This window comes from Carcharhinus amblyrhynchos, chromosome 8 (assembly GCF_965287045.1).
Source record: "Carcharhinus amblyrhynchos chromosome 8, sCarAmb.v2.hapA, whole genome shotgun sequence".
Taxonomy (NCBI): Eukaryota; Metazoa; Chordata; class Chondrichthyes; order Carcharhiniformes; family Carcharhinidae; genus Carcharhinus; species Carcharhinus amblyrhynchos.
Window position 1 is genome coordinate 29,963,808 of NC_137331.1, and position 10,777 is coordinate 29,974,584.

General features: G+C 43.7%; 1 protein-coding gene across 1 annotated transcript in view; it reads right to left on the bottom strand.

Moving 5' to 3' along the window:
- The window catches only part of tmem65 (transmembrane protein 65), a 57,085-nt gene that overhangs the window by 10,052 nt on the left and 36,256 nt on the right, over window positions 1-10,777 (bottom strand). The window contains exons 5-6 of the mRNA XM_080193830.1: window positions 5,197-5,239; window positions 3,212-3,317 (exon numbers count right to left, since the gene is read on the bottom strand). Of these exons, the coding sequence (XP_080049956.1) occupies window positions 3,212-3,317; window positions 5,197-5,239 (149 nt within the window). The remainder of the gene's footprint in view (window positions 1-3,211; window positions 3,318-5,196; window positions 5,240-10,777) is intronic.

Genomic DNA, 10,777 nt, shown 5'->3' on the forward strand with positions numbered 1-10,777 from the left:
ATAAATATTTAGACAGTATTTTCGTCATGAAAATATGAAACAAATGAAAAGTGGAACAGTGTGATGTGGAGTCAGGAAATCAAACATTGAAAGAATCATAACTGATCTTCATGGTCTTTTAAACAATGAAATGAACAGATACTCTGAAGGTTTTAATCTAAATACATTTAGAAACAGCTCAGTGTCAGCCAGTCACAAATATATAGAAATTGTGTCAATTAAATCTCAATATTCTGCCAACACATTCTTGGAACTGAATGAAGAACACTCCAGTTGTGATCTGAATTTCAATACTTCTGTACCATTAAAACCAAAGTTACCATATGGTTTAATGAAAACTGTGCTATTTGTGCAGGAGGTACTGGAAAAGGACACGAGGTGCAGGGGAAGGCACTGGCGTAGTGGTACTGTCACTGGACTAGTGAACCAGAGACCCAGGGTAATGATCTCGAATCCCACCACAGCAGATGGTGAAATTCAAATTCAACAAAAATCTGGAATTAAAAGTCGAGCAGTGACCACAAAACCTCTGCCGATTGTCGTAAAAAAACTCATCTGATTCATTCATGTCCTTTAGGAAAGGAAATCTGTCGTCTTTATCTGGTCTGGCTGACACGTGGTTCCAGTCCACAACAATTGCACTTGGGAATGGGTAATAAATGCTGACCCAACCAACTGACTCATCCCATACACAAACTTAAAAAAGCAGTCCTTATGATATAAATCAGCATTTAATAAAAGATGCTTTAGACTAATTATAATTGCTGCCAAGATTTATTTTTGGTGTTTTAGTTGGTAGGCAAATGTCTTTGTAACAAAAACTGCATTTTTCTAAATGTTCACTGGGAATTGTATTGGGACAGCCAAGTCTACTACAACTCTCACCAACTTTTACAGATGCACCATAGAAAGCATTCTTTCTGGTTGTATCACAGCTTGGTATGGCTCCTGCTCTGCCCAAAACCGCAAAAAATTATAAAAGGTCATGAACGAAGCCCAGTCCATTACACAAACCAGCCTCCCATCCATTGACTCAATCTACACTTGCTGCTGCTTCAGAAAAGCAGCCAGCATAATCAAGGACCCAATGCACCCCGGGCATTCTCTCTTCTATATTCTTCTGTCGGGAAAGAAAGATACAAAATTCTGAGGTCAAGTACCAACTGAGAACAGCTTCTTCCCTGCTGCCATCAGACTTTTGAATGGGCCTACCTCACATTAAGCTGATCTTTCTCTACACCCTAGCTATGACCATAACACTACATTCTGCACTCTCCCCATTCTTTCACTACACACGCTATGCTTTGTCTGTACAGTGTGTAAGAAACAATACTTTTCACCATGTTAATACGTGTGACAATAATAAATCAGGCCAATCCAGTTTGGCCAGGATATTTGATGATGTGACTAAGCAGGACCCTGTTCTCGTTACGTCCGGCTTTCCAACAAATAAACACCGAAAACCTTAGACCTTGTCCGTGGCTGGGGTTCTCCAACACCGCTGCAGTGAATGGAGTTTTGGCCAAATTCTCCATTCTTGCTGGCAGTGGCCACAAGACGTTATCGGAGAATCCTGCCCATTGTCCAGATGCAGCAAGTAGAGGGACTCTATAATCGCTGCTCCTTCGTGGTCACTGTCTCACCAGCCAGCAGTCTCCTGCCTCTTTCCATCCACATTGCAAACAGCAATCCCAATTCCTGCACCACCAGACACCAGCTGCTGAGTATGGCATATCTAACAAAGGACCTGAACTTCACCACTACAGATCATTCCTGTCTGGAAGGAACTCCTGGACACAACTGAATCCCAATCACCCACACTGATCGCAATCTCCCCCCGCCCCCCTCAACAACTTCCCGCTGGCACCCCCAAGCCCCCATCGCCCAACAACCAGCTCCAAAACCTCTCGCTGACTCGTCATGACCACTCCGTCTCCCCCTGCCTGACCCCAGTTCAGTTTGGGACATTGCTCGGGTACAGTACAGATCCAGGAGGTAAAAAAAAAGAGTTAAGTTGTGAGGATAATTTGCAGGGTAAGTTCATATCCCCTTGTACTGAAGGTATGAAGGGTAATCTAATTGAAAAGTTTATTATAGATTTGCTGAAATAAATCAGAAATATTTCCCCTGGCAGAAGTCCAAATCAAGGGAGCATAACCTTAATATAAGATCTTGGATAGTCAGGAGTGACGCCCGGTAGCACTGCTTCTTAAAGAGATAACAGAAGTCTGGAATTCTCTCTCTTTCCCTCAAAATGCTGAGGGGCAATATCGTTACTGAACTAAGATGGGTAAACGCAGAGTTAAAATACAGAGTCGGAGTTTAACAACACAGGAAAATCAGCCAAAATCTAACTGAATAATAGAACAGGCTGGAGGGGCTGAATGGCCTCCTCCTATTCATCATTCTCAGCTGACTTCCGAATTCAGACAAAAAAAATTGTGTCAGAAACCTGAAGGCTCTGGGTGGCACAGTGGTTAGCACTGCTGCCTCACAGCGCCAGGGACCAGGTTCAATTCCCGGCTTGGGTCAAGGTCTGTGCGGAGTCTGCACATTCTCCCGTGACTGCATGGGTTTCCTCCCACAGTCCAAAAGACGTGCTGGTTAGGTGCTCTGACCACGCTAAATTCTCCTTCCGTGTATCCAAACAGGTGCCAAAGTGTGGCAAGTAGGGGATTGTCATTGCGGTGTTAATGTAGGCCTACTTATGACATGAATAAATAAACTTAAACTTTGTCCTTTGGAGGAAAGGAATATGAGAAATATTGGATTGGAGAATTTAAATCAGAACATGTACGTCAAATGATATAACTGTGTGTTCCTCTCCTAATTAAAGAAGTTGAGAATTGAACCTGGGTCCCTGGCGCTAACCACTGTGCCGCCCTCAGGAAGAGTCTCCCCACAGAGATAAACTGTTAACAGTGAAATTTGGAAAATATACCCACTTGCTCCAAAATCGGCATCAATTATAACATCTAATTTATTCCAATACAGTCTATCCATCAGCCAGACACAGAAACCAGTTTACCCAAATTCCTTTGTGTAAGGAACACCTGTCGACTTTCCCTCATGAACTGAAGCACGTGGACAAGGATTTGCACGGCTCCGTATGGAATATTTCCAAATGTAGAAGGTAGGGCCGCTGAGACATTTACAATCAGGAAACAAGGAGGAAGGGAATAGATGTGGGGGGAGCCTGAAAAATACTCACCAGCTGCGAGCTAAGTCGGGTTTGCCACATATCGGCTTGCTTTGGGTTCAGATCAGGACTTGGCAGACCCAGTCTTGATGCAAGAGCCTCCACGTACCCAGCAAGTCTGAAATCATCATTTAGAAACAACATTAGCTTTCATCAGATTTGCCAAATACTGATCCCTAATGGTCATTTACACGGAATGGGGAAAGAATGCAACAAGCAGCCAGCTCCTAGGCCTCTGCCAATGGCTTGTCAATTAGGTACATGTTCGCACACATCAGCTCACAAGGGTTATGCTGTTTCCAGCAGCAGGGTGGCTTTGTTAATTACAAGCCTTTAAGTCAGTGCGAGGGCTGTCGGGTGACATCCAACGACGGGAGAGGTCAAATATTTTCAAGACAACACAAAAGGAGATGTTCGCTCCAACCTGGCAGAGGGGAGAGGCTTTGAAACAGGTCAGTAATTGTGGAATTAATACAAGAATGTTTTTGTCCCAGTGATAACAGAAGCTCCCTCGGTTGACAGCACTCTATCATTTCTAATTGTTCCAATTCTGTTCATAATGGCCAGCGCTACTGCCGCACAGAACCAAGGACCTGGGTTCAATTCCAGCCTCAGGTGACACTTGTATGTGGAGTTTGCACATTGTCCACATGTCTGCGTGGGTTTCACCCCACACTCCAAAGATGTGCAGATTAGGTGGGGATTGGCCATGCTAAATTGCCACTTTGTGACAGATAGATTAAAAGGGGTAACTACGAGGGGTTACGGGGATAGAATCAGGGTGGGATTGCGGTTGGTGCAGGCTCAATGGGCCAAATGGCCTCCTTCTGCACTCTCTCAAGGGAGTTTTTTTTTGCCAGTGATGTCAACATCCCACGAGCAATGTTTTAAAAAGTATCCCCAGATATCTGTGCTCTTCATGGCTGTAAGTGTACTGAAACACTGTGGGATACTTTTACTGTTTGAAAGCAAGGTTATTGTGCAAAGGTAGTCTAAGTAATTGGATGGGTATCAGAGCATCAACTGATAAAAGAGATATTGATAAGAGATAACTGATCATAGAGATTCTATGATTTATAAGTCTGTGAAATCCCCATTTCAGAATCAATTCCTGTGCATCACCTTGACAGAATCAGATTGTGTGGTTTCTCGCTGCTGGCTGCCAAAAACCATTGCAGTAATACACTGTCATCGGCATCGCTCAGTTGATGCTCATTAACAACTTGAAACATAACTGTTTCTCTCTCTGCCATGTTGGGTAGGTATCAATGTTCTACTGAAATAGTTGGCTTGCAGCACAGTTGGTTCTGGGCCATAGGTCTCCACTACCACAAACCGAGAGATTGTTGGGGTCCACAGCCTCAGCTGCATCCTGACTGTCCATCAATCATCTGAGTCAAAAAACTTAATGATTGGTAGAGCAAAATACCAGCACAGTGGTTAACACAGCTGCCTCACGGCGCCAGAGACCCAGGTTCGATTTCCGGCTTGGGTCACTATCTGTGTGGAGTTTGCATGTTCTTCCCATGTCTGCATGGGTCTCCTCCGGGTGCTCCAGATTCCTCCCACAATGCGAAAGATGTGCTGGTTAGGTGGATTGACCATGCTAAATTCTCCCTTAGTGTACCTGAACAGGCGCTGGAGTGTGGCGATGGAGGGGATTTTCACACGAACATTAATGTAAGCCTGCTTGTGACACTAATACATCAACTTTAAAAAAACTTTATATATAGATGCCCTGATTAAAAAGTTAAATGGCCAAAATCTAGATGGAAAAGCTGATTTACACTGAAGTTGACTAAATCTGGTAAAAAAATGAAATCGTGGCTATAGTACACACACGAAGTTTAAGTAACTCACTGCCTTTTAGAAAAAATACCTTGGAGCTGATGCAATGCCATCGAGGAACCACATCACATTTGTAAGAAATTGGGGAAATACATAATAAATACTCAATTTTCAATCCTCATTATTCAAATGCTTAAAGATATTCTTACCCCAGACCAGCCACGTCGGACACAAGGTTGCCAAGTGCTGCCGCTGTTTGAAAAACAAAAAGAATCAGTGGAAATAATAACATAAAAGTTCAACAAGTTCAATCCACTATTGGAAGCGATGAGATTACACAGCTTTATTTCTACATAAACTTGCCCACTGCTGTAGGCATGATGCTGAAGTGTGGCTGCAGCAGCCATTCTTGATAGAACAAGTTGTCTGAGGGTCAATCAGGACCAACGTAGTTGACCTATTCCCTGCCTGACATTTAAATGTGCGTGCTCACTTTGCAGCAGGGGTCACTGGAAAGCAATTACAAACAGGAACACTGGCTGGCTTCTCGTCCCAAGATACTGCGAGCGATCGAAGGATTTTTATCGCTGCCTGGCTGCGAACAGCGATCTCAGCACAAACTGGGAGCTGAACTTGGGATTTTTGTGTAATTGCCTCATCCACAATAACTGGAGGGAATGCAGCCTTGTTTACCAAGAATGTCTTGGCTCAAGTTCACTAATGGCTGGATTTAACAAAAAGAACTCAAGGCGAGATGAGGTGAATCCTTCATCACGACCTTAAAACGTTCTGCACACTCTCACGGGCCAATCTTGGAAACAAGCCAAATTCGGCCAGCAACTAAACAATGGAAGCTAATATCCGAGACTGGTTCTCCTGCCTGTAAACCAGTGGTTACAGGAGGCAGAACCTCATGGAGGGGATAAGGGTCTTGGCTGCCTGTTGGTGAGGGCCAGCAAGAGCAAGATGACCCCCCCGCCGCCACATCTTGTTCCACTCAGGTGCTCAAACTTCAGCCTCCCCTGGGGTCAGGTACCCTGCCGAGAGTTCTAAAAGGTGGTGGCTACTGCAATAAGACACCCACCCAAGACCCAGGATTGTCGCTGGATCCCAGTCCATCGCTGGGTGGTGGAATGGGGAGTTGAGGAGCGGAGGTCACCGAAGGGGAGATTGGCAGCAAGAGCAGCAGGTGGATCTCAGCGGGGACCTTCTCCGCCCAACACCAAATGCCTTGATCTGACATCAAGCGCCTTGAACAACTGTCTCCACAGGAGCTCACAAACAACACCCCTGTCTGTTGTCTTTGCTTGTCCGCCTGCCATTAGGTTCACACCAGTGCCCACAAAAAGGATGTAAATTTATCACAGGGCAAGAATGTCCATGGGTCCCCTACATGGGCCATCTGGGAAGGTGCTGGTGTACCCATGCAAACACTTTCCATCCTTTAACTCGCCTCAAGGAAGATCACAAGGTGGAACTTGAAATATACATTCCTTCACTTGTAGAAGGAAAAAAAAAATCACTAGTGGATGAAAGACCAAAGAGGATAATCAAAATATTGAGGGCGGTATATCAAATACAACGAAGAATTCTCAATGTATCGTCCTTCAGAAAAAAATTAAGAGTTTTTATTAAAGCGTGCATTCTCACTAATTTTAAGCGATTGTCAATTAATAGATTTTTCATTACCCAAAAATAATGAGCAATCATTCTTATAACCAAACCCATGTCCATTGCTCTAGATCACCTGGATATTCAAACCCCCTGTATTCATTTCTTGGAATAGACGTAGGCAACACTTGGTAAGGATTTAAGATTTTTTTTAATCGACTAAAACTCACAATTAATATGATAGAAGCAGAGAGAGAGGGAAGTTGGGGACTGGTTTCACAGCCAGGCTCTGTACAACCTTGAACTCAAACCTCACACGGGGCCAATTAACTAAACAGATAACTGTTACTGCAATATATGAATATCTGTGTTATTGAAATTGCTGGTACAAACTGTGTCCTAACTTTCATAAACAATTGGCAGCTGTGGTCTTTTCTGTTAACATTGTAGAATGCAGTCAATTTCAAAGCTTGCCCCAGATTTCCCAGCTAATTTTAAAACGGTGCGGCCAAGTTTGCTTTAAGGCTTAGCATAGTTAGTCACACAGGCAGAAATAGCTTAAAATGAAGCAAACCATAAAGGATCTCACACCCCCGCTAAAACAAACAATCTATCGAGGCAATGGGCTGGATTGAATGCAGCCCGTCACAACAGGAAACATGGTGGCTAGATACACTCAGAGCGGGGGCTGCATGGCAGCCTCCTAGCAACAGGAGGTTTTCCTGTTGCTAAGATTAGAGACAGGAAAGGGCCCCTGGCGGAACACATCTGCTAATCTGTTGAGTTGGCTGTGCTCTTCTGAGTGAGGCTTCTTTCAAAGGCATTTACTGTCCATCAGAGGGGCCCAGCATCGGGTGCAATTGCAGTGGAGCACAATCCGCTTGATATAAGGCAAGAGGGTAGTCAGATTGTAAAGGCAAATGGCTCACTAAGCAACAAACCACAGAAGGACACATGCAGTCAGAATGGAAAGCCTATCAGCAACTTATTTTGCTCACTGCTTACTTTGAGGGTCAGGCCAATCTACGTTGTCATTGTTCGGTGGATTCTCTAAAGTGCTGCTCTATATTCCCTACAAGGCTCAGGAAGCCATCCATCACTCTGGGAATTGGTGGACAGACCAATATCTAGGAACCTGGAAAGGCTGGATTGGAAGAGGGTGAACAGAGATAACTGGGTTGGTAATGGGGCTTGGGAGGAAGGTGGTTGGGAACATGTGGGGTGGAGTCATAGGACTGGAGCGTGTGGCAGTGCACTGGATCGGGAGAGGAGGGGGGCATGGAACTGAGGCGGCTGGGGTGTGAGATTGGCGGAACTGTGCAATGGTGGGTCAGGGCTGTAGATTTACCACAGTTTTTGCCCATTCACAATCATCACTATCCCTGTCATTTTATGCGTCCATAAACATTGCTCAGGATGTCACCTATCCTTGTGTCATCAGCAATTGAATATGTGACTTCCTTTCCCAACTAAGTGACAATGACTGTGGTGAATAATGGACAGCCTGACACAGATCCTTACTGGACACCACAAAGCACTTCCTGCCAGTTAGAGTATCAACATATTATCCCTCCCGTCTCCTGTCTCTCTGCCAGTTTCCAAGCCAGATTGATAATTTATCTTTCACTTGCATGAGCTTCAACATTAGCCCGACATCTCTGCAAGGAAGGACTTTATCAAATGTCTTCTGGAAGCCCAAATAAATAACATCCGTAGACATTCCCTCGTCCAGTATTCTAGTCATCATTCAAAACTTCCACCAGGTGTGTTAGGCATGGCTTTACAAATCTATGTTGGCTCTCTGATCAGCTTGAAGTTTTCAAGCTATTTATTCATCCTTTACTTAATTACAGACCTCAAGTCATTTCCCGATAAAGGATGTTAGGCTAACTGATTTTTAATTCCCTGGTTTCCCTTTCTCAAATAAAGTGTGGTAACATGCACAACTTTCCAACCTAAAGAAATAGCTCCCAAATCAAGAGAACTTTGAGAGATTATGGTTCATGGTTAGGACATCAGTAACATTCTCATTGACTCCCTTAAACCTTGGAATGAAAACCATCTGATCCCGGGAATTTTTCAATACCTCTCATCATTTTCTTCAATTTGGCTTTATTAATTTTGGTGAGTCCCTGTCCCCGATCTGATGTCAGTTTAGAGGTCATTGAGATCAGAGGTTTACAGCATGGAGACGGGCTCTTCGGCCCAACTTGTCTATGCCACCTTTTTTTTTAAAACCCCTAAACTAATCCCAATTGCCTGCAGTTGGCCCATATCCCTCAACACCCATCATACCCATGTAACTGTCTAAATGCTTTTTAAAAAGACAAAATTGTACCCACTTCTACTACTACCTCTGGCAATTTGTTCCAGACACTCACCAACCTGTGTGTGAAAACACTGCCCCTCTGGACATTTTTGTACCTCTCCCCTCTCACCTTGAACCTATGCCCTCTAGCTTTAGATTTCTCTACTTTTGAGAAAAGATATTGACTATCTATCTGATCTATGCCCCTCATTCTTTAATAGACTTCTATAAGATCATCCCTCAGCATCCTATGCACCACAGAAAAAAGTCCCAGTCTATCCAGCCTCTCCTTATAGCTCAATCCATCAAGTCCCAGTAGCATCCTAGCAAATCTTTTCTACATGCTTTCGAGTTTATTAATATCCTTCCTATAATGTGACCAGAATTGCACACAGTATTCCAAGTGTGGCCTTACCAATGTCTTGTACAACTTTAACAAGATGTCCCAACTCCTGTATTCAACGTTCTGACTAATGAAACCAAGCATGCTTGAATGCCTTCTTCACCACTCTGTCTACCTGTGGCTCCAAATTCAAGGAGCTATGAACATGTACCCCTAGATCTCCTTGTTCTGTAACTCTCCCCAGTGCCCTACCATTAACTGAGTAAGTCCTGCCCTGGTACCATCTACCAAAATGTGTCACCTCACGTCTGTCTGAATTAAACTCCATCTGCCATTCGTCAGACCACTAGCCCAATTGATCAAGATCCCGTTGCAACTGGGGATAACTTTCTTCACTGTCCACTATTCCGCTAACCTTAGTGTCATCTGCAAACTTACTAACCATGCCTCCTATATCCTCATCCAAATCATTAATATAAATGACAAATTAACAGTGGACCCAGCACTGATCCCTGAGGCACACTGCTGGTCACAGGCCTCCAGTTTGAAAAACAGCCCTCTACAACCACCCTCTGGCTTCTGTTAAGAAGCCAATTTTGTATCCATTTAGATACCTTTTCATTGGGATATCTGGCACACTGACCTCTTCCTCCACTGAAAATATTAATGCCAAAGTAATTATTCAACATAATTGCCATTTCCTGATTTTCCCTGATAATATCGTAGCCTACTTTTTCCATTAACAGTTTCAACAAAACATCCGACCTCAGCTCACAGGATTGCAAACCTTACCTAAAATATATCAAACCCACATTCTATTGAAATGACAATCTATTCCAGATGTTTGCTCTAGTGGAATAATGTTAAATTGTCTCTCTCGGACAGAAGCAGCATTAGGAACAATGCACGTTCCCTGATATGAAGGGACTCTACTCCAGAGATCGTCCATTTCCAACGCAGCATTTTTGGTGAATCGTTGAAACAATAATTACCAATTTATTCTTCCAAGAAAGGACAAATATTTAACAATGTGTTGACAGTAAAAGTTAATCGACCATCAGGGTTTTGCATTGCAGCTAATGCAGTGACCAGCTTTCTGTGATCTTAAAGCTTTTACAAGCCAAACCTGTTCTGTGTTTCTAACAGCTCTCTAAAACAAAATCAAGCACAGCTTCTTCCCTGCTGCCATCAGATCTTTGAATGGACCTAACTTATGAAACTTAAGAAGACAAGAACTAGGAGTAGGAGCAGGCCATCTGGCCCCTCAAGCCTGCTCCGTCATTCAATAAGATCATGGCTGATCTTCATGGATTCACCTCCACTTACCCACCTGCTCACCGTAACCCTTAATTCCTTTACTATTCAAAAATGTATCTATCCTTGCCTTAAAAACACTCAATGAGGTTGCTTCAACTGCTTCACTGGGCAGAGAATTCCACAGACTCACAACCCTTAGGGTGAAGAAGTTCCTCCTCAACTCAGTCCTAAATCTGCTCCCCCTTATTTTGAGGCTATGCCCCTTAGTTCT